A 24,706-nucleotide genomic window follows, 5' to 3' on the forward strand; every position below is an offset into this window, starting at 1 on the left:
CTGCCACAGACCCAAGTCTGACCTCCTGTTGCTGGACGAAACTCTGGCAGGGGAGGGCTGGACAATAGGTGTCCTGTCCAAGGAGGTGCTGGCACCTCCCCAGACAGGTTTTTGTGTATTGGAGTAGGGAGGGCTGCATTCAGTGAATGCGTTCCAGACACTGCCTGGGGCACACAAGGTGCTCCATGCATTTCCCAGTTCAAACCAGTTGCTGGGGCACGCTGCCCCAGCTCTGGTACGAAACTGGAGAAAGGGAAAGGGGTGTAACCATCCCCTTCCCAGGTCCACCCATAGGAGGGACCTTAAGGGTAGTCCAGCCCCTAAACTTAGTATGCGTATAGGAACCCAGTCACTAGGACTTTAGATTACCCTGGATGAAACTTTGAAACATAAATCCTGGACCTTTGATATTCCATTTCGACTGGAAGACGGAAGACATCTCCCTGTGGTCAAGGAGTGACCACCCTGTTCAAACAGGCCCCAACAGCAGCTTTGTAGGTCTGCATTTCCGAGGCTCCCACCGGATCCTGAAGAATCTGCAACACAGGACACAGACTTTCAGACATCTCTGACCCCGACCTTTGCTCACAGCAAAGCTGAGACCCCTGGCAGACACGAGAGACGTGGGCCCGGAACTCCTAGACATCCTGCATTTTGCAAGCTGCACTCACTTCACGAGGTAACTCGAAGCCATGCATTGAGGTGCTTGAAGCCCCAGACCCGAGCAGCATTTGCACCAAAGCTCAGAGGCCCCCACTCCACGAGTGACCTGTGGGACCCGCTTTTGCATTTTAGCTTCACGCGTCTTCGCGGTTCTTAGTCTGTCGGCTAGTTAGCCCCCTAAAGACTTTCTTTTGCAACTAACTTGCTTTCCTGGTTGCTCCAGGCTTGCTCCAACTTCCCTACAAAGGACAAGTTACTCAGACCTTGCTGGTTTGCACCGAAGCCAACCTCGACATCCTGTGTGGGTTGTGTTTGCCAAGGCTTGTTGGGTCCAGTCCGGATACTGACACCGCAGTCAACTAGATCGTTTGTGGGAACGCTCGAATTCAGCTCATGGTTGTCGTCGACGCCTCCTGGTCCTCGTGGCTGAAGAGACAAACTTCACATCCTCACCTGAAATCACCCGACATCAGGTGGCATCTTTCTATCACCGCCCTGATCACTGGCAAGTGACCCAGATTCTGTCCCTTCTGCTTTCAGGTTCTACAGATCTTCGATCCACCCTTGGATCCACCCGGACACTTTTGCTCTGGTCGCTTGCAGCACTTCTTTGCAGCTCTCTATTGAAATGACGACAAAACCAGACACGAAAAGACACCTATGCACCCGGCTTCCCTGGGTGAGGTAACACGAATACTCCGGTGCTCCCGTGGGTCTTGACTCTCAAAGTGTCCTAGTTAAAAGGTTCCATCGAAGTCCATCCGGAAGTGTCCTTAAATTGTATATTTGTAACTTCTACATTTCCCACAGAAAGTAAATGGTAACCCGCGGCTGTGTTTAGACACTGCACGCGTCTCCTGTGGGCCTCCTACTTCCTAACCTTTGGTTGTTTAGAGTAGACCCAGCGATTCCACAGGCCCCAGGCCTGCTTTCTAATTTTCTCGTGGTTCTTATACCACTATTTTAGTATATTGTTTGTGAGGCCCCCAGGATCATAACGTATACTGTGCAACTTATCGTATAGCAATTGAGTAACTTGTATTGTACTTTTATCTCTGACCTTATAAAGAGTGCAGAGGGGTTGTGTTTAGAATAAATACATATATATTTGATATATACCTTGGGTGGTGTCCTTTCATTTGGTACTCAAGGGATTATAATTGGTAAAACAACTTGCTTAATATGCTCTCTGAAGTCTTAGCCTGATGACTGCTGGTCCATGCTACCACTAGGATAGCTTTCCATAAGGTTGACTTTACAACCAACGTCAATAAGGGTCGATTAGACTGGTGCAATGTGCCCACTAGAACTAGTGGACATCATATGCCAGGCTAACTTCTCACAAACACTGCTTGCCTTTTGGTGCAGATGCCTTTCTGCTTAAGGGGTGCTTTTAGGAACAGTAGCCATTCTTGATGTAATTCCTTGCATGAACAGATTAGATGTAACTATCTCCTTGCTTGGTGTCACACAGCCAACACATGCCTTGTGTTGTTGCCTTCAGCCAAGGTGGAAGATGCTGAGCACAAGGAAGGATACACAATCTATGCCTTAAAAAATTCATGTTTATAGCTTTGGGATAGCCCTGATTGAAGAATGCAGGCGTGATATCGCTTTGAGATGTTTGCCTTGTCCTCCACCAGGGGGATTTGTTTTATACATTGCCAGACCAGTTTTAAAAAAATTAGATGGCCGAGTTGTGTATCCCAGAGTTTCTTGCGCCAGGCAGTTTCCAGGGCTATCTGAAGGTAGCTTCTCACTTGGGAAGATTCCTTATGCTGCATATCGTGCCACAGCAGATGATTTAACATGTTTGTAGTGGTGTTTCTGATCTTATGCCAGCAGATGATGAAAGATCCGTGCCAGGCCAAGACTTTTTGTAAAAGACCGAATTCCTCTGCCATTTTTAAAAAACAATTTTTTGTTGTTTATTGTCATTGACCGAGTCTTGCTCAGAATTGTTTTTAAGTTGTTTTCTGTGGCATAGTTCTGCATTTCCGTTAATAGATGTTGAAGTCCAACATAAGTATGACTAAGCAGAACTATGTCGTCTGCACACATAAAGTTGGTTAATGTAGTGCCTTTGGGAGGTCGGCCATAAATAGACTGAATAGAGTGAGTCTGAGCACACAACCCTGTTTTAGTCCTTTTGTTGTGGGTACTTTTGTGGCGAGGTGGGTGCCGCCGCCTAGTTTCACCTGCACCCTGGTGTCTGTATGGAGAAGTGAAAGAATGTTTAAGAGAGGCTGTGGGATGCCCCAGAGCACCAATTTCCCCCACAGTCTACCCCTCTCCACGTCATCAAAAGCAGCACTAAAGTCGATATAGCATAGCTGTAAGGGTAGGTTGGAGGATTTTCTGCATCAATCAGTAAAGAGATTGTGAGAATGTTTGTTGATATGCCAGCTATTTTCCGAAAGCCGGTCTGGTTCACAGGTATTTTCTGTTTGCTTCTGCCCAGGATGTGGGCTCTTCTGAAATGGTACCGGCAAAGTATTTTGCTTCATTGTCTATCAGGGCTTCTTATATACAAGAGGGACTTGACTGTGAATGAAACATTGTTGCCTAGAGTTTACAAGATTACAAACTACTATGAAAACTAAATCTGATAAATTAAGAAGACTGGTCCCAAACATGGTCAGCTCTCTTTAAGGTTCTTGCCCACTCGAAGTTAGCCAGTCCAGTTTCATTCTAAATTTTCTGGCCCCTTTGTAATAACCAACCAAATCCATCCATTGCTTTTAGGCTCCATCTTCCTAAGTCTTTGAAGATTTATCCAACCTTTCATTTCTCCCAGATGAAGCATTTTGATCTGATCCTTTTGATCAGAGTTCTCCTCCTCCCCCTGTTAGGATAGATTCAAAAGGAGAAGATTAGCAAGATCTGTGATTCCTGATTTTTCAGAGGTTTGATGCAGTTTTTCATTCACTGGAAAGACTATCCTGCAAAGTAATGTTTTTGTCTTCCTGCCTCTTGTGTCGATGCCCACAGATTGGTCAGTCAATTATACCTGGCCCCTCTTAGCATTAGGTAGTATTAAGATGGGGGTAACTGTTGCAGTACCTCTGCCACCTGCACGGACAAGAACTGCAGTACCTTGCATGGCTACTGGGGCTCAGAAGATGCCACATGAAACCCTAAACTACAGCCTGACTGTGGCTGCCCTCTTTTGTACTCCTGCACTCCTTGCTGCTGCTCCTTGCTCCTTTTCCATCTCAGCTGTTTCCAGATGTTCCCTATCCTTAGTGTTTCCTGTCATGTAACGTTTTGAGGTTAATTCCTTGTCCTGTTCCTGTTCCTTTTCTATTTAAAGGATTCAATCTGGTTGGAGGTTTTGTTTTTATAACAAAGCTGTGTTCCTATGCATCTTTCCTAGCATCCCTCAATTGCAGATCCTGATTTTTTGCTCCATTATCCAAAGTTGGATAATGGATTCCTGTTTTTCTTCAATCCTTTAATTATTTAGTTCAGGAAAAATGTGTTTTTTTACTTCAGCCTTCTCATCCAGTGAAGGTGGCTCTTCTGCGGGCACCTGAATACCACATATTCCAGTATATGGTGACATTGTGGCTTTATTAAGCAGTGGCCCGTACCGCAGACTGAGGAACACTGGACCTGTATTACAGGAAAGTGCCCAGACCTGAACAGATAAGAGGTACTGAGACTGAGACATTCAGTACATGACGGGAAGAGACAGAGACTGGCATTGAGCTGACAATGCACAACAGAAACACTTGGATAGGGACTACTGAGACATGCAGCATAAGACTCGCACATTAGGACAGGCAGACACTTGCATTAAGACAGGAATGCAAACAACACACACACACACACACACACACACACACACTTGGACAGGGAGCTCTGAGATTGAAACATACACTACATGCCTCACACAATGGGACAAGAAGCTACTGGCATTGAGATGGGAATGCACAAGACGTCCACTTGGAATACTTACATTGTGACATTCTAAGCATGAGCTATACAAAGGAACAGGGAAACACTGACATGCTCCTTGTAATCAAAGGACAAGGCCCTCGGGCAAAACACATACATTTGTTCAGTGGTCGCAAGCCCAACATGTCGAAAGAGCCTCTAATTGGGACAATTCACAGCCAGCAGACAACTGCATACATAGATAACCAAATGGAACAATGTGCTACAGAATCAACAAAACTATAACATAAGTCATGCGTTGTATGTTTGTGGGCTTCTTCACCTGCCGCACTTCATCACAAATTAAGCTGAAGATCCAGACGTAGAGCAGGTACTCTCTCCAGGAAGGGGTAGGCTGAAAATCGATCATCAAAACATAGGAGAAGAGCCAGAGGAAGATTATGTATGACACCACGTTGAAATAGAAGACCACCACTGGAGCATGGAAGAAACCATACAGGCGCTGGCAAGGGCTCAGTAGACATCTGTTGGAGAGGAGAGTTACACAGCACTTCAGTGAATTTACAATAATACTTTATTGCATATTATTTTCTAGGAAGATTCCCAATAGCTGACTTCCATCTCCTACGACCCCACACCCATTACAAATAGCTCAATTCCAGGCCTTGTAATCATCTCACAACCTACAACAAGCATTGGCAAAGCCAATAGGTCTCGCTCATACAAGAGCTGTTGGCTTTGGCAATGTGTTTTTGCCATGTTGTACACCAGTGTGGTTGCTGTTCAGCATGGATAAAAGTTAGTGGAGTGGAATGTCATAGAATAGGGTTGGGGAGTAGAGTGTCAGAAAGTGATTTTGTTGGAATAGAGTGGAGCAGATGGAGTAGAGTGTTATAGAGTTGAGTAGAGGGAAGTATAGTTCAGTGGTTCAGTGGCAGAGCATGTCATAGAGTTCAGTGTTGTGGAGTGACGTGAATTAGGGTGGAGTGGAGTGGATTGACAGTAGTGGGATGGATTGGATTGGGTGAACTGTATGAGATAGAATGAATTGGAGTGGGGTGGTTTGAAGTGGGGTGATTTGGAGAAGGGTTGAGTGTATTGGGTGGATTAAGTTGGCCTGGAGTGGGGTGGATTGGATTTGACTGGAGTGGGGTGGGTGGTACTGAAGTGGGGTGGATTAGATTCATTGGAATGTGGTGGATTGGATTGGAGTGGGGTGGATTGTATGGGACTGGGCCAGATTGAATTGGAGTGGAGTTGGGTAGATTGGTTGGGTTGGATTGAAATAAATTGGGTTGGGTGGAGTGGAGTGGAGCAGATTAGATGATGTGGATTTAAATGGGTTGGGTGGATTAAAGTGTAATGGGTTGGAGTAGAATAGATTGGAGTGGCTTGGATTTGGGTGGATTGGATTGGGGTAGGTTGGATTGGGGTGGGGTAGGTTGAAATGCGGTTGGGTGGATTAGAGTGGTGATGACATAAATTGGAGTGGGTTGGGGTGGACTGGAGTGCAGGGGGTGGGTGGACTGGACAGGAGTGGGGTGGATTGGACTGGAGCAGGGTGGTTTGCATGTAAGTGGGTTGGTTTGGATTAGTGTGGGATGGATTGAAGTGGGGTGGGCTGGACAGATTGGATTAGTATGATGTGGTCTGAACTGGGGTGGTTTGGATTAGATTGGGGTAGATTCTGGTAGATTGGAGTAGAATGGATTTGAGTGGAGTGGGGTGGATTGGAGTGGAGTGGGGTGGATTGGATTGGATGAGGTGGCGTGAGGTGGGTTGGATTGTATTGGGTTGGGCTGGATTGGTGTTGGGTATATTGGAGTTGGGTAGATTTAAGTGGGGTGGGTTGCATTGAGGTGGGGTGGATTGGGGTGGGGCGAATTGGATTGAGTGGTATTAATTGAATTGATTGGGGTAGATTTGATGGGGTGGATTGGAATGAAGTGGGTTGGACTGGGGTGGGGTTGGACTGGGGTGGGGTTGGACTGAAGTAAAATTGGGTGGACTGGAGTGGGGTGGGTTGCAATGGAGTGCTGTGGATTGGAATGCAGTGTGGTGGAAATGGATTGAAGTAAGTTGGCTTGTTTGAGTGAGGGAGATTGGATTGGAGTGGGGTGGATCGGACTGGAGTGGGGTGGATTTTGACTGAGTGTGGTGGATTGGAGTGGAGTGGGATGGGGTAGATTGAGGTGGATTGAATTGGATTGGTATGGGTTGGATTGGATAGGGGTGAGGTGGATTGGATTGGGTGAGGTGAGGTGGTTCGGATTGAGGTTGATTGGATTGATATGGAGTTGAATGGGTCGCATTGGGGCGGGATGGTTTTCTTGGAGTGTGGTGGATTATTTGGAGTGGGGTAGATTGGATTGGGGTAGATTTGCTTGGTGTGGATTTGATTGGGGTAGAATTGGGTTTGGGTGCATTGGAGTTGATTTGATTGAGTGGACTGGATATAAGTGGGGTGGATTGTGGTGGCCTGGATGAGAATGGTGTGAGTGGATTTGATTGGAGTGGGTGGATTGAATTGGAGTAGGTGAATTATATTGGTGTTGGGTTAATTGGATTGGAGTGGGGTGGACCATGTTGGAGTGGGGTGGCTTAGATTGGAGTGGGGTGGATTGACCTGGAGTGGGGTGGGATGATTGTAGTTGGTGAATTTGATTGGTGTGGGGTGGATTGGATTAAAGTGGGGTGAATTGGATTGGAGTGGGGTGGAGTAGATTAAGGTGGATTGGAGTGAGGTGGATTGGATTAGAGTGGGATGGATTGGTTTAGACTGGAGTAGGATGGCTTGGATAGTCGTGGAATAGGATTGTGTGGGGTTGGATGCATTGGATTGGATTTGGGTGTCCTGGGCTGTAGTGGATGGATTGGATTGGAGTGCTTTGGATTGGAGTGCTTTGGATTTGAGTGGGCTGGGTAGGATTAGAAACGGTTTGATTGAATTGGAGTGGACTGGGTTTGATTGGTATGGGGGATTGGACTGTAGTGGGGTGGAGTGGACTTGAATGGGGTGGATTGGACTGAATTGGATTATATTGGAGTGGGGTGGATTGTGGTGGATTGGAGTGAAGAGGACTGGATTTGAGTGGTGTAGTTTGGATTTGGATGGATTTGATTGGGGTGGGGTAGGTGGGATTGTATTTTGATGGATTGAAGTGTGGATGGGGTGGGTTGGACTGGATTGGGGTGGACTGGACTGGAGTGGGGTGGGGTGGATGGACTGGAGTAAGGTGGATTGCATGTTAGTGGGGTGGATTGGATTGGAGTGGGGTGGACTGGATTGGAGTGGGTGGGTTGGATAGATTGGATTTGGATGGGATGGACAGAACAGGGTTGGTTTGGATTCAATTGGGGCAAAGTCGGGTGGGTCGAAGCAGATTGGTTTACAGTGAAGTGCCGTTGATTGGAGTCGAGGGGAGTGAAGTGGGTGGATTGGATGAGATGAACTGAAATGGGGTGGGGTGTATTGGATTGGGATAGAGTCGGTGGATCAGAGTAGATTGGATTAGAGTGGAGTAGGGTGGGTTAGAGATGAGTGGAGTGGGGTGGATTGGATGGGATGGGGTAGAGTGGGTGATGTGGGGTGGATTGTATTTGGGTGGGGTGGGTTGGTGTAAGGTAGTTTGGAGTTGGGTAGATTTGAGTGGGGTGGGTTGCATTGAGGTGGGGTGGACTGCATTAAGATGTACTGGATTGAATGGGATGAATTGAATTCAGTGGGGTGGATTGTAGTGAGTGGGGCAGATTAGAGTGGGCCCGATTGGTATGGTCAGACTGTTTTTGATTAGTATAGGATGGACTGTGGTGGTTTGGAGTGGGTGGATTGGGGTGTCACAGTTGGTATTGGATTGGGGTGAGTTGGATTGGAGTGGGGTATATTGGATTAGGCTAAATAGAGGTGGATTGAATTGGTGTTGGGTGGATTGGGTTAGAGTGAAGTGGATTGGAGTGGAATGCTTTGGTATGGAGTGGGGTTGATTAGATGGGAGTGAAGTGGACTGGATTGAAGAAGGGTGGATTGGAGTGGGGCAGAATATTTTATATTGGAGTGGGTCTGATTGGAGTAGGGCAAATTGGAGTGGGACAGATTGGAGTGGTGCAGAAAGATTTGGATAGGAGTGGGGCAGATTGGACTGAGGATGATTGGAGAGGGGCAGATTGTTTTGGATTGTAGTGGGGCAGATTGGAGTGGTGAGGATTGTAGTGGGGCAGATTGTTTTGGTCTGGTGAGGAGCAGATTGGAATGCGGCAGATTGTTTTGATCTGGAGTGGGACATATTGTTTTGGATTGTAGTCAGGCATATTGTTTTGGATTGGAGTGGGTAGATTGGAGTCGGGTGGGTTGAACTGGGGCATATTTGAGTGAGACAGATTGAAGTGGGTTGGAGTGGGGCAGACTGGAGTGGGGAAGATTGTTTTGAACTAGAGTGGGGCAGATTGATTTAGATTCGAGTGGGGCAGATTATATTGGAGTGGGGCAGAATGGAGTGGGTGAGACTGCAGTTGAATAGATTGTTTGGAGTAGAGTTGAGCAGAGTGTTGTGGATTGGAGTGGGGCAGATTGTTTTGGATTGGAGTAGAGTAGACTGGAGTTGGGTGGGGTGGGAGGATTGCAGTGTAGTGGATTGGATTGGGGTGAGTGGTTTGGATTGGAGTGGTTTGGAATTAAGTGGATTGAGTAGAGTGGAGTGGATTGGATTGAGTGGGTAGATTGGTATAGGGTGGATTGGTTTGGAGTGGGGTGGATTAGGATGTACTGCATGACTGTGTGTTAAAGCATAATTTTGAAAATTCCACATAAGATAGAAACAATGTCACTTTGCAATATTTAGACCAAGATAATAGTCAGAAGAGAACAGCACCCATGAGCAAATACAAAAGAAAACATGAGTGCAAAGCGAGAAAATAAGACATGGCAAACTAAAAGGAAAGATTTAATTATAGAAAGTAAAACTTTACAATTGTGTTTGTGCTGCTGGGCACATTTTTGCCAGTAATACGCCTTCTGTTTGCAGGGCAGTTGAAGTTAAAAATATCAAAATAGTACCCCAATCGCTTGGGAGCAGTGGACGGGCACTGATTAAGTTGAATCCATCAGTGCTTGGTCCCTACTCCATAGACAGGAACGGAAACGATGATAGGCTTGCAGTGACAAATTATGAGGCTGTAAAGCAGAGTGCCATGCAAGGTAACAAATGGTAAGCAACAGACGGGCTCCAAACCCTTTTGTGTTTACAAGACTGTCTTGCAAGTAAGACTTATGCACTAACACAAGCTATCGCAGGCTCAACTCTAAGAATGGCTATTGACGTTTGCTCATACCCACCATGCATACTCAGTTTTAAACAATACAGGAATCCAGTGCTTTATTTGAACCAGTGTTTGTGGGAGGCCCAGGTACTCTTTTTTGGGAAACAGGGCCTATGTATCATCAGACATTGACCCAGACTGAACAAGAGAGAGAAAGGCAGTAAAGAGGAGAATGAGAAAGAAGGAATAACTGTGACAATTGGAGAAAGTATGGATGAAAAACAACCTGCAAGAGTGCGATGATGGAGCAGGAAGCCTCCAAAGATGGACAAAAAAGGGATAACGTGAATTGAAGATTAGACATCCTTGGTATTCAACAATCCTAAAATTCAGCAGACTGGTGGTGGGCTTCGAAGGAAATTCTTGGGAACCAGCACTTATTCTTTTATCAAATTAAGCACTGCATGAACCAAGGATAGAAACAAGGGGCAGTCAGATATGGAAAGAGACAATTTAGGCATGCACTGCTCCTGCAATGAATGGAAGGGGACAGTGACGCATAGGTGGTTGACAGGCTGATGCAGTGAAAGTAAAGGAACACTGACAGTCGTGAGAGGAAGGAGCATACGCACTGCTGCAGCAGTGAGTACATGGGGCAGTGACTGAGTGAGGAGTGCAGATATGTACTGTTGAAGCAGTGAGTGTAAAACAGAAATACCAAGCATTTGCAATGCAATAGGTCTCGAATTAAGAAAGTTTGAGCTATTGGTATTGTAAATGACACATTTTTTATTTATGTTTTGTTTTTGAAAATAGCGAAATTAACAGCTTTGTCATTTAAAATGGCAATAGTTATGTTTCGCAAATGTGACACCTACAGCATTTGTAATGCAATATGTGTTGTATTTACATGACTTACATGTTTTGATATTACAAATAACAATGGCTTTTAATTTGTTTTAATAACTAATACTTACATAAAAGTTATTGTAATTTATAATGGCAATAGCTTAAACTTTTGTAAATAACTTTTGTGAAGATTATGTTCAGTGTATTTTATTGTGACAAAAATTGTGCACGCGCCTGTCTCACATAAACTGTGTCTAATCCGCCGCTTTGGCAGACTTTTCGGACCGCTTACTAGAATCTCGCCGGAGCAGTGCGCAAGCGCATTGGCTCAGCGAGACCTAAAAAAATGCAAGCAGAGTAGCAACAATGGCAGGGGGGCAAGCAAATGCTATGTGAATAAGACAAATTACAAGCAAACTGAACAAGTGCAGTCAATATAGTCATGTTACATTAAGTACAGCGGTGAATTAAAGCTATTCGGCTCCATTATAAAAAGTCACCAGGAACACTAGTATTTGAAAAACCAGTGCTTAATTTGTGCCAGTGATTACGTGTGCTAGGTGAGGGTTACTCACTTTGAGACAAGGACTTATTTTATTTTTTATACTTAGCCTGTAACCCAGACCAAGATAGAGACAAGCAGAAAAGGGAGAAAGAGCAGAAAAAAAGTGTGTTGAAGACAGCAGAGATTAAATGAACATGGAGGGTGAGAGCACAAGTTGACCCAAGAAAGAGGCATAATGTGGAAGCAGTCCGGGTATTTGTCAACCCCTGCATTCAATAGTGCCCGTGTCAGGTTCCTAAGGAAAATGCTTTGCTCCTGCAATTGTTAATAAGAAATTAGAGCAAGGATAAATCAGCAAATTAAAATAGCACCAAGTGAAGCCAATTTGAGTGTAGACACTATAAGGTTGCTAGACACCACATCTCCCCAAGGTCTTATCCCCTACCTTTCTACTCCCACGCACAGCAAAGGTCATATGCTCGACCACGTTTTTTCCACAGTCCCTATTGGCATTTCCACACCAGTCCCCGTTATTTGGTCGGACCACTATTTGGTGAATTTCCACATTTTTCATGTTGACAAAGTTTCCTCCAGTATGTCTAGCTGTCCTTTTCAGTCCTCACGAGCCTATCATCGCGTCTCCTCTGACATGTTGGCCCAAGCTCTTCAATCTCACCCGTGCCAGCTGTCAGGGAGTTTAGAGACTGATCTGGAGCTCCTGCAATCGTGGTTTGCGGAGAGACTGGATGAACTAGCTCCTGCGACGACCATGAGCAAAGTGGCCCGCAGGTCCTCTGCCCCTTGGTTTACTTCGGCTCTGTCTGAAAAACGGCGACAGTGTAAGAAAGCCGAAAGGGCCTGGCGTCGCCACTACGATCTCACCTCCAAGACAGCGTATAGGGAATCTATCAAGGCGTACCACAGCGACATTCTGATGGAAAAGAAAGCCTATTTTGCCAAATGAATTGAGGAAGCCATCAATACCAGTAAAGAACTTTTCCTAGTTGTTAAGGAATTTACCTCGCCCACTCTGAACATGCCCACTCACCACCATTCCGAACTTTGGGTCCTCCAACTTGCGGACTTCTTCCCCAATAAAATTAAAGCCATTCAAGGCTCATTTACGCCTGTCGGTGCCGAGGCTGCTTTTTGCTCCATTGCCCTCCCTTCTCCACCCTTGACTACGGAGGGTCCCACCATCTCAGAGTTTCCGTCTCTTTCATTTTCAGCCTCCCATGACTCCCTTACCAAACTAAAATCTGGTTCCCCTCTGGATCCCTGTCCAGCCAAATTTTTCTCCAGTACAGCTCTAGTCATCAATCCCCTCATCAATCCAGTGCTCAACCTTTCACTCAGTTCCGGTGTGGTTCCGCCGGCCTGGAAGCAGGCCCTTATCTTGCAGCTTTTAAAAAAGCCTAATTTGGATCCTTTACTACACGCCAACTATAGGCCCATCTCACTCCTCCCTGCATTCGCCAAGGTTGTGGAGAAGCATGTTCACTCTACCCTCTCCAACTTCCTTGAGACCAATGACATCTTACACGGTTCCCAGTCGGGCTTCCGTGCAAATATGAGCACGGAGACAGCGCTGCTTGAAGTTACAGAAGCTATCAAGGAGGTCCTGGACTCTGGGGGCAAGGCGATGCTGGTGATGCTCGATCTATCGGCGGCCTTTGACACCGTCCCCCATCGAGGTCTTCTGTCCAGACTAAGTGAGATCGATCTGCGGGGGACAGTGTTCAGATGGTTTGAATCCTTTCTGGCAGACCGTTGTCAAACGATCTGGGCACCCCCTTTTTCCACCGCAGTGCCGCCATCGGAGGTAGGAGTTCCCCAGGGCTCAATCCTGAGCCCTACTCTCTTTAACATCTACATGACCCCTTTGGCGGCACTGGCGGAGTCTTATGATTGCCCAGATCGTTTCATATGCTGACGACACCCAGCTCCTCTTTTCTTGCAAGAAGGGCTCAGACTTCAATGCAGGGAGCATCAGAGGTTGCCTTGGGGCGGTGTTTGAGTGGTTCCAGCAGAACAGCCTCAAGTGCAATTCAGACAAGTCTGAGGGGCTCTTTTTTGGCTGACCCTCCGACCCCAGGTGGCAGTCTTGGTGGCCTGCGACTATGTTCCCTCACTCTGCCGCTTCGGACACGGCCAAGAATCTGGGAGTGAAGATTGATAATAGTCTTACCTTGAAGCCCCAGATTATTGGCCTAGCCGGTAATTGTTTTGGCCTCCTCAAAATTTTAAGAAAATTTTTTCCTCTGCTCTCCCAGGATCATAGGAAAATCACTGTGCAGGCATTAATTTGCTCTCGTTTGGACTATGCCAATGTCCTCTATCTCGGACTCCCAGAGTATCTTCTTTCACGCCTACAAGTAGTCCAAAACTCGGCTGCGCGAGCCATTTTTGGCTTCCATCGGAGAACCAGTGCAAGCACCCTTCTGAGAACTCTTCACTGGCTCCCCATCCGCAAGCGTATTGTTTTCAAGACGCTCACCTTGGCCTTCAAGGCTCTCCATGACTCAGGCGCCAAGTACATCAGAAAGCGGTTGGCCTTCTATCATCCATCGAGATCGCTCAGGTCATCTTCGCTGGCCTTGGCCACTGTTCCTAGTATAAGGCGCGCCCGCATTGGAGGTCGCTCGTTCAGACGCCTGGCGCCTCAGTTGTGGAACACTTTGCCGGTCTCTCTGAGAAAGATCGGCAATTTGTGGGCCTTTAGAAAGGATCTCAAGTCCTGGCTTTTTGTTCAATAGTTTGTGGCATCTCTAGCCTGCTCTCGGTCTGTATTTGGGTTTGAGGCGCCGGGACACTCCTCGGAGTAGCTGAGCGCTATATAAAACACGTTATAACATAACATAACAACATAACTCTTGGTGCTCTGATCTGCCAAACAAAAATCCATGTGGAACGACCAAACCAATCGCATGAAACGATATAAAATCACCCGTACACAGACAAATTAAACAACTGATTAATGCAGGCAGTGTCAAGAAACTGACAAGGGTCATTCTGGGAAAGTTTGCAGAAAGACATATATATTTAATAGATTGCCCGAAAAAGTACCTATTCACAGACTGAAATTAACTTGTAGCAAGTGAAAAGCAAAATACGTTCCTATTGTTTGACAGGGTACAGCTTAGCAAAGCATTACAACTTGCAGAAATGTTTAACTAAAACCAAGAAATATAATGTCTTATAACGCTGTAATGTATATTTCAGTGTCCTGGAAACATCTACAGGGATGCAAGGTTCTGGATAATATAATGTTGCCCCCTTAAACCGCAAAATAAAACAGGCTTTGACGGACAGCGCTAGAATTTGCAACGACATATAGCCACAGTGATGTTTTCCCAACATTGCCGTGGCAGGACAATACGATACTTCTAGAGGAAATCCTGGCTAAACTAATCCAGATGCTGGTAATATATTTTAGAAATTGGAAATGCTTTGATCTGAACAGGGATACTTAGAAAATGACATTCTTTCCGCATCAATTGACAAGACACGTTTATAGCAATGCACATTACCAAGGAAAGACAACTCACACGTAATTACTAAGAATCTATGGAGTTACTGCCACGTAACAAACATAAGTCTCTTTCAGGTGGAACAACAATTGCACACAAAACGGGTATCACGCGTGTTTACACCCTCTCGGCACCATCGTGAACTCGTCCATGTTATGGAACCTTTTACTCCCGCCTTTCATACATCAAACAAGAAAATGATCACATAATAGAAACGAAAGGTAAAGCTGTGGATCCGCATTTACTGGAACAAAACCACAAGAGACGTGGCGTGAAATAATCTCTCAATAATATTGGAATCCCCGAGACCGAGCAATCACTGCAGATGCGCATGTTACTGTTCCTCAAAGCAGCAATCGGCTATATTTCATGTACAGTATCGTAAGTTATGTTGAACGTGGGGGTAAGAACACAAAGCAGTTGCGACTCGAGCAATACAAAATGTTTGATGTGCAACATGTAATTAGCTTTCTAATTATTTATTGTGACTCACTTTTTCGACGGCTTTTCTCCAAAATGTAACTTGGCGTGACCTCTAATGAACTGCCACCGCCTGGCTCACAATTTGATACGTTTCCATTCTCCAGGTTAATGGCGCGTGGCAGAGACGTAAGCAGTGAGCCGCGCAACCAAAGCATCTCATAACCTGCACATCAAACGAGGAACACAGGACTAAGATTTAAGAACACAAACCTCCCATTAAAATGTAGTGGCGCCTCGAAGCATTTCCTGTAACCAATCTGTAAAGACAACCAAACTATCATGGAATGACACTTCAAAAAAACAGGAATTCATTCAAACAATAACAGAACGCCTAAACAAGCCAACAGCAAAGGTGTGTGCAGAACAAATAGCGGATTTTACAGAGAAATGATCAATTTCTTTTAACTTAGTGGAGGATAAACGTTGTTAACGTGCACGCGTGAACCTCAAGGAGCAAAGACAAGTTATGACTTTCTCGGGTACATCATGCAGCGGGCTGGTACAGCCAAGAATGTGAGCCAAACTTGATTTAACGTTAACGCCGGGGGATCTCGCTCTTCCCCGCACCGGGATCTCTCTCTTCCCCGCATGATCACTTAAAAAACAAGGAACGTTGCTATTTTCACTAGTGAATTTAACTGAGGTAAAGTAGATGAACGTTTAGGGCTGAAACGTTGTAAAAAGATGTAAAAAAATGAAAAGCGGCTGGGAAATGCTCTCGGCATTGCGGGGGCGCATTCCTTTGAAGTATGAAGCAGGGGGCGGAGAGCGGATCCCTTTGAAGTGAAGCTCTCGGAGCGCTGGAAAAGCGTGAGCCTGGTGGGGGTGGGATGCCAGAGTGGGAGGGAACGGGCCAAGCGCGCGCTCGAGAAGTCACGGATGAACAATTAACACGCATTGTAGGAAATCCGGCTGGTTTGAGAGACTTTGGTTCAGTAGTAATAGGTTCGAGTGTAACTCGACCTAAAAAGGGGTGAGGGAGCAGACATGTGCTGTTGCTGCAGTTGCTGCAAGAGAACAGGGAGGATGTAAAGCTGGAGAGAGCAGTTGGGCTTTGCTTTTACAACAAGTGCAAGGGTGCTATGAGGGCGCAAGGAGAGAACAGACTGGTACTAGCCCTACAGCTGGGAGCACACGATAGCAGTGAACACACAGAGAGCAGTCAAACACTGCTGAGGCAGTGAACACAGGAAGGCAGTAACAGTACAGAGAGCACATGGGTACTACAAATTCAGCAATTATAAGACAGAAGGCAATTAGCACTCCCTCCTAGCGATAGTGGTTATTCCCCCATTAACTATAGACAACATCTAGGGTAAGCACCACTAGTAGTCTGAGTTTCAAGAGTCCACTTTGACTCTAAGTTGAAGTCAAAGGTGTTCCAGCATTGCTGCTCAAACTACTAGCAAATTTCTCCAGGGGCCGGCAGGTCTAAAATCAGTCCTCCCTGCACTGGCAGGAGTGAAGGATCTGGAATTCTTGAGAGTGTCACATCTGTGGGAGCTTGGAGTTTGCCAAAGGCAGTCCCGGTGGCTGCACTCAGTGGGTGCAGAATTTCACGCACGCCATCGCACTCCGGAAGCAACTGGAGATTCTTTGTGGCTCTTCCTGCGGGGTAAGTAGGCGATGTGTCTCCCAGTGAGGGGTTGTTGCAATGATCCGAATGCCGGTCCCACACATAGATGATGGTGTGCAGGTGCTCCCACAGAAGTTTCACATCTCCGGCAGGTAGTTGCAGATCAGGTCTCACTTCCTGATGCTCACAGTGACCCCCTCTGGTATATGGCACCACAGTACAATCGAAGTAGATGGGCACCCATCTGATCGGCAAAGTGAAGTCCTTGGTTGTGGCCTCTCCTGATACAATGATGTCCATGGCTTGCTACCAGATTGGTGCAGCAGTTGATTCACAGTGGTCCTCCCTGGCATACGTGAGTAACTGACTTTGTCCAGCACACAGGCAAAGACCTGATCAGTGCAGTAGTCTCCTGATAAAATGGCAAAGGACCTTGCTGTCTCTATCAATCTCCTCTTCCGCATAGGACATATTGGTCTTGGCAGACAGGAATGTACTGTAGCCCCTGGCTCCAGAGTAGGTGGTCTTGGATTCCCTTGGTGAGCAGGGACACTAGCAGGCCTTGGACCCCCAGCCCTGGTCAAAAGCAGAAGTCTTGCCGAGCTTAGCCCATCTGGCTGCTTGGCAGATGACACATGTTTGGGGTCTCCAACTCCCATTCTTATAGTCCACTTCCAAATACCAAATGTGTCTGGCCTTTACGTTTATGTTGTGGGCCTAATTCTTGTGAAGTGCCCGCTTCTCTGCTCTCTCTTTGCCTGAAAATCAGTGAGTCACAACAGAAGTGACGCCAAAGCTGATAGCCTCAAAACCTGGATATCAGCCTCAGTGATAAAAGGTTAGCCCCAGGCCCCCATTATTAGTCTTAATGATTTTCTTATCAGCCCTATCTCCTATCTGAGATTTGCCCAGGTCCCTATCTAGTGACCTCTCACCAAGTTTAAGAGCACCCTTTGAAGTGTACAGGGGGAACCTGGCTCTCCCCCTCTCAAGTGTGTCTCCCACCCAGCTTATGGGAATCCAGCAACAGCGAAATCTGTCTTGGGACATTTCTCTACCTCTGGATATTTTCACCATGCAGGGCTGGGTCTCCAAAATGAGAACCCATGGCCATCCATGCCTTACACCATTCACATGAGCACTTAGACCCACTGCAAATATTCAACATACGCACACTGCACAACACTGTATCGTTCATGTACTGAATCACTCATATGTACAAATACGTCCAGCACATTAATTTATTATTCACACACTGTACCGTTCGGACACTGTACCACTCACAGGTCCACAGACACCCAGCACATACATTCAACATGTTCGTGCTGCACTGCACTACATCTTGCACCAATGTTTTTTTCTTTAGAGTTCTGTAGCAAACACTTTCACTGAGAGTGAATGTTCCCAAGGATTCACCTATTAGGACTATCATCATTTTTCCTGAAAACTTCTCCTTGTAGTTATGATATGTGTAGTACTTATTGAGGCGCTTGAACAGCACCATGAAAGGGAATTTTATTATGTGAATCAGTGGGACAGTGCTGAATAATGTGATTTCAGAAACTGCATAGTTTGTCTTTAACCTGATTGGTTCAAAGTGCAGGACTCTTACACAATTTTAGGGTTTCCATTGTAAAAGAGGCCCAAAGGGTGTCAGACTCTCTCCCCTGATCTTTAGGAGGTGACCCACTTTTGGCCTGACCACTGATTTAGGGCTTTAACAAATTGAGCTGAACTATATTTTGTTCTGTAATTGTATTATTTGCATTTTATTCTGAACTTCAAGCCACTTCTTGATTTAAAGGACTAGCTGCAGTGGCAGCTACTCCCGGGAAGCAGCAGTGAGTCGGGAGGGCTGGAAGAGGGCGTGGTGGGTTAAAAAATATCACTTACCTGCTAGCTGTCTGGCCGGTCGCCACCTCTCCCCGTCCTCTCGGTCTTCTTCCTGGATTTTTCTGTTGAAACAGGAAGTACCTAGGCTCCCCATAGTGAATCACAACACTGCAATGGAGTGTTGTGATTGGTCTGAGCACCATGGTTTGGAGCTCAGCCAGTAGGTGCAAAGTGCATGCAAAGTGCGCATGAATGTCTCGGGCCGGTCAAACATTATTGCGCACTTACATAGTGCCCACTACTACCCCCTTGCTCTGAGAGCAGAGCAGATCTGCCTGCCCAGGTGAGACGCTGCAGCAGAATAAAAAAAAATGTGGTGTTATGATCATTTTATTTTTCCTTTTTTCACTGCAAAAAGCAATGATTAAATGGAACTATTTATTAGCCTCCTGTAATGATTACAAACTTTTTAGAAACATTCAATGTTTTATTCAAATATTTGTCTTGTTTTTATTGCAAAGCCTAATGTACTTTAATAATTACATTTTAATTTACATTGAAATGTGTTGATCGAGTCCAGTTGAGGAGCAACAAAATCCTTAGTGGATTAATACCACCTCCGGTCCATTGGAAGTATTTTTATTTATTTTATTTTATTTTATTTTATTGTTTTATAGAGCTCGAACTTGACCCGTTAGGGTATCAGAGCGCCCTACAAGGGATCATAGCAGTGTACAATAGGTAAGGAATCACATTAAGGGTAGAGGACATGTATGTACTGTTTACATTTAAGTAACTCAGGCCCCAGATTTCTTGATGAGGTAGCTCGGTATTCCGAAGGGAGGTGGTAGTTGGTAGTTGGTCAAGGTCTATATGTTGGTAGGAGGCAGCATTTAGGAGAGGAATGTACCCATAAGGAAGGTTTTGGCCTTCTTTTTGAAACGTTCCAGAGAAGGGATTCTTCTGGTGGCGGGCGGGAGACAGTTCCATATTCCTGGAGCGGATCCAGAGAAAGCCTGGTTAAAAGTTTTTTTTTTCCCGAACCGTGCAGGTTGGATTAAGAGGTCTCTGGCGGACCGCAAGTTTCTGATTCCGTCGGATACCACAAGTTTCTGTGCGAGATAAGCAGGGGAGTTTGAGTATAAAGTCTTGTGTGTGATGCAAGCCAGTTTGAGTTGTATTCTGGCCTTGAGGGGAAGCCAGTTCAAAGCCTTCAGGTGTGGAGAGATATGGTCACATTTTTCAGGACTTGTAAGAAGTCTGGCGACAGCATTAAGGCAGGCTTTTAAGGTTTCCAGGGAGATCTTGGGTAAACCTGAGAGAGTGGAACCGCCATATTCCAGTCTGGAGATTACTAGCGCTTGGACTGCAGTTTTTAGGTCAGTAGTGTCAAGGTTTCTAGAGGTAGCTCAAGTGGAATCTGGCTGATTTGGCCATCGAGTTGATGTGGTCTCGCATATTCAAATTGCAGTCAAGGGTTATTCCCAGAGATTTTGCTGAGTTTGCGATGGTCGGTGGGCAATCTAAGGCTTAGATAGCCTTGATCCATATCTGCATCTCGGGATTGGTTTTTGGAGGGGAAATTAAGAGAAATTCTATTTTCTTAGCGTTGAGTTTAAGTTGATTGGAGGTGAGCCAATGGACGGTTGATTTCAGGGCCTCATTCAGGGAGAGAATATCCTCAAGAGAAGAGGCTTTCATGTAGAGCTAAATGTCGTCAGCATACATATGGTAGGAGATTTTCGCTGTGCGTAGTACTTCGGCAATTGGTTTAAGGTAAAGGTTGAAGAGGGTAGGGGACAGGGTGATCCTTGAGAAACTTCAACCTTGATCAGAGAGGGAGCAGATAGGTTGCCGTTGATTAGGAATCGCTGCGATCGGTTTTGGAGGAAGGATCTAAACCAATCTAGAACAGAGCCATCCAAACCCATTCTGAGTTTGGGGCGTTCAATTCGTTTGTCATTGGTTGACCATGTTGAAGGCCGAGGATAGATCTAGGAGGATTAAAAGTCATGTTTTCCCTTGATCCAGGGCTTGGAGGTCATCGTCAACAATGTGGAGCACGGTCGTTTCAGTACTGTGCCTAGGTCTGAATCCAGATTGGACGTCATTGAGATGGTGGAAGTTGTTGATGTGCTGACTTAGTTGCTGTTGTACACACTTCTCCAACACTTTGGCTAACAGGGGGATGTTGGAGATAGGTCCAAAATTGTCAGGGATGGCTGGATCCAGCGATGTTTTTTTCAAAATGGGAAGGACTTGGTCGGCTTTCAGAGAGTCAGGAATGGAACCCTGCTGGAGCGAGGCGTTAGTTATTGAAGTCCAGCTAGGAATAATGGATAGGAGGACGGCCGCTGGGCAGTTGGAGGGGAGCAGGTCATTGAATGGGTTATTCGGGTGTAGGGACAATAGGATTTTAGAAACAGAGTCTTCGTCTTAGAGGTTGAAGTCAGTCCAAAGTGCTAGATTTTTAGGTGAATCCTGTGAGGGCATCGCAGGAGGAGGGGGCAGGACAGGGAGGGATAGAGAGTATGTGGCAGTCAATCAATCAATCAGGGGTTTGTTAAAGCGTGACTACTCACCCGTAAGGGTCTCAAGGCGCTAGGGGTGGGGGTTGCAGGTACCATTCCGTCAAGGAGGGGGTCTGTCGAAGAACCAGGTTTTGAGGTTTCTTGCAAAGATGGGGAGCGATGTTGTCTGTCTGAGGTGGAGCGGAAGGGCGTTCCATGCTTTGGCAGCGAGGAAGGAGAAGGAGCGGCCTCCCGATCTGGTCTTTCTGGTGCGGGGGATCACGGCTTAGGAGAGCTGGGCTGATCGTAGGGTCCTTTGGGGTGCGTGGAATTTGAGTCGGCTGTTCAGGTATGCTGGTCCGGTGCCGTGGAGGGCCTTGTGTGCGTGGGTGAGCATCTTAAAGGTGATTCTCGCCTCGACGGGGAGCCAGTGGAGTGTGTGCAGGTGCTGGGAGATGTGGCAGTGTTTTGGCAGGTTGAGGACCAGTCTTGCGGCGGCGTTCTGGATGTTATGTAGCTTGCAGATGAGGTTTTTGTTTATTCCGGCGTAGAGTGCGTTGCCGTAGTCGAGTCTGCTGGTGACCAGGGCGTGAGTGACTGTCTTTCGGTGTTCGAGGGGGATCCATTTGAAGGTCTTACGAAGGAGGCGGAGGGTGTGGAAGCAGGAAGATGAGACAGATTTGATCTGGCGGTCCATTTTGAGCTCGGAGTCCAGGATGATTCCCAGGTTGCGTACGTGGTCTGTGGGGGTTGGCGGGTTTCCGAGGGCGGTGGGCCACCAGGTGTCGCTCCAGGCATCGGGGTTTGGGCCCATGATGAGTACTTTTGTTTTGTTGGTGTTTAGTTGTAGGCAGCTGTTTTTCATCCATTTGGCGACGGCTTCCATGCCTTCTCGAAAGTTGCGTCTGGCGGTGTTGGGCTCGTTGGATAGGGAGAGGATGAGCTGGGTGTCGTCTGCGTATGACACGATGTTGAGTCCGTAGGTTCTGACGATGGGGGCAGGTGGAGCCATGTAGACGTTGAAGAGCGTCGGGCTGAGGGAGGAGCCCTGGGGGACTCCGCAGGTGGTAGGTGTGGGGTCCGAGAGGAATGGGGGGAGTCTGACCCGCTGCGTCCTGCCGGAGAGGAAGAAGCTGATCCAGTCGAGGGCCTTGTCCTGGATTGCTGCGTCAGAGTCTGCGTATTAGGGTGCGGTAGGAGACTGTGTCGAACGCCGCTGATAGGTCGAGGAGGATGAGGGCTACTGTTTCTCCTTTGTCCAGTAGGGTGCAGATGTCGTCTGTTGCGGCGAGGAGGGCGGTTTCCGTACTGTGTTTTTTTCTGAAGCCGGATTGGCAGCACTAAGTTCATTTTCTAAGGCTGCGACTTTGTCAGCGAAAAAGGAGGAGAATTCCTCAGATTATATTAAAGACTTGGGGGTTTCTTTCAAAGTTTTGACCAGTTTATTGGATTGGTGTTTGACCAGATCGAAAAGCTTGCAAGGTCTGTTCTTGGTGTTCTCAAGTTCCGATCTGAAATTTTTGTTTTTTAGAGTTAAGGATGTTCTTGTTGTAGGCATTTCTGGCATGGTGGAGAAGTGTTAGATGTGCTGCAGAGGGGTGCTGTCTCCAGATCCTTTAGGATTGCTAGAGGCATCTCCGCTGATTGTTGAGGGATCCAGTGAACCAGGGGTTCCTGTGTTCGGTTTGGGTTCTTTTCAGCCTTAGTGGGGCTAGGTCATCCATAATGTTTGAGATAGTTGCGGAGTAGTGATTATTGAGGTCATTGACCATTGAGAAATATGAGGGAGGGAGGTCAGATTTGCAGCGAGCCTTCAGTTCATTGTGGTCCAGGTTTTGAGTGTCTCTAATCCAGCGTTTAGGAATCACTGGTTGTGCTGTCCTTGTCTTGTGGGTGCCAGGTAGTAGAAATGCAATCGCGTGGTGGTCAGACCAGTCTCACGGGTCTATGGAGATAAGCTTGACTGTTGATTCCTTAGAGATGATCCAGTTGAGGATGGCCCCTTTCAATTGTGTTGGGAGTGAACAGGCTTGGGATAAGGCATGATCGTACAGGAGGTCTTTGATGGCGTTGACATGAGGGTCCTTGGGGTCATTCCAATGTACTTTGAAATCACCCAGGAAGATATCTTTGGAATGCGAGGAGAACTTAGCAGTAATAAGTTCCATGAGGTGGTCAGTGAAGGAGTCGTTCGTGCCAGGGGGATGATAAATGATGTGTAAATTGCACAATAGGGTGGAGTTGTTACAAATGGAGAGTGCAAGGTATTTGCAAGAGTCGGTGGAATCCGCCAGAAGTTCTGTGACACTGAGGTTAGAGCGGTAGATGCAGGCGATGCCTCTTCCTTTCTTGCTAGATTGCCTGTCCAGCCTGGCAATATTATAGCCGGGAGGGACTAAGAGATCCAGGCAAGGAGATGAAGAATTGTTGAGCCATGATTCTGTCAGAATTGCTAAGTCAAGGTTTTCGTTCAGGATGAGTGCAGCAATGTCAACGGCGTGCTTAAACGCCGATCAGCAGTTGATTAAGAGGCCAGACAGAGAGGAATCAGGGGGAGTGTCAGTAGTCAATGTGGACAAGCGTACAGGTGCTAGGTTGCTCTTGTCCACACTTCTGTTGCGGAGGGTAGCCGATTTGTTGGTGTTGATAGAGACTGTGCGGATGGCATGTTTGGCTCTCATGTCTAGCGGGCAAAGGATAATTGGGACAGAGTTGTAGTCACTGAGGATGGCAAGGATTTCCTCTTCAGTGAGGTCTAGCGGACTAGGGGTGGCATGTGTAGAGTTGTAGGATAGGGCGAGAGCTAGGGTTTCTTCCTCCGAGAGGTGGCATGGTTGCTTGCAAGGGTGAAGATGCCTCAAGGGTAGCTGTAGAGGGTGCTTGGGGATCTCTGTGGTGTGGGGGGGTGGAGTTCCACTGGGTTTTGAGGTTGGCGAAGGAAAGTTCAGTGAGGTGAAGGAGGTTCATTAGATCTAATATGGAGATATGGATACTCTGAGTTAGTTTGGCAGCTCTGGAGTGCAGTGTTTCGAAATCCCTATAGGAGGGAGGTGTTAGCGGGCAGGGGTCAGTAGCTCTGGGACAGTACTATCAAACTCCCTGTAAGGGGGAGGCGTTAGAGGGCAGGGGGCAGTAGTTCTGAAGCCCTAGTATCGGCATGCATAGGAGACCGGGTAGGAAGGGTAGCTCAACCTGTACCGTGGGTTTCCAGCGGCAAACCAGTCTCATGGTCAGCGTGTGGGGCTGTCGGGGATAGACCAAAGACTAGTTAACAATGTTGGGAAGAGCGGTGCTAGAGACTCTTAGAGAGGTGGTTTGTGGGCTGGGCGGGCAGGTTTGATCTGTGTCGCAGGTTTTTGGAGGTGTATCAGACTCACAGTTTGAGTGGCAAGCTGGAGGGGAGGAGATCGGAGGTGCCAGGATGATTCTCCTGGTACGTCAGGAGCTGTGCAAGAGGAGATGGGATGATCTGTGAAGTGCTTTAATTTTGACATATAAGAAAAACCGCAATCATTACATATGCTGTCAATGATCAATGGTAGATTCATTATGAGTACTATTATTAGAAATAAGTTACCCTACAAATAGTTCAGTGTCTACT

The 24,706-nt window shown here is 46.8% G+C and overlaps 1 protein-coding gene across 4 annotated transcripts in view; it reads right to left on the bottom strand.

The window, feature by feature from the left end:
* Nucleotides 1-24,706, bottom strand: part of LOC144773622 (transient receptor potential cation channel subfamily M member 2-like) — a 1,628,848-nt gene that overhangs the window by 647,110 nt on the left and 957,032 nt on the right. For all 4 annotated transcript variants that reach the window (XM_078658771.1, XM_078658770.1, XM_078658769.1 and 1 more), the window contains one exon: nt 4,886-5,087. In XM_078658771.1, the coding sequence (XP_078514897.1) occupies nt 4,886-5,087 (202 nt within the window). The remainder of the gene's footprint in view (nt 1-4,885; nt 5,088-24,706) is intronic.

This window comes from Lissotriton helveticus, chromosome 8 (genome assembly GCF_964261635.1).
Source record: "Lissotriton helveticus chromosome 8, aLisHel1.1, whole genome shotgun sequence".
In the NCBI taxonomy this organism is placed as follows: Eukaryota; Metazoa; Chordata; class Amphibia; order Caudata; family Salamandridae; genus Lissotriton; species Lissotriton helveticus.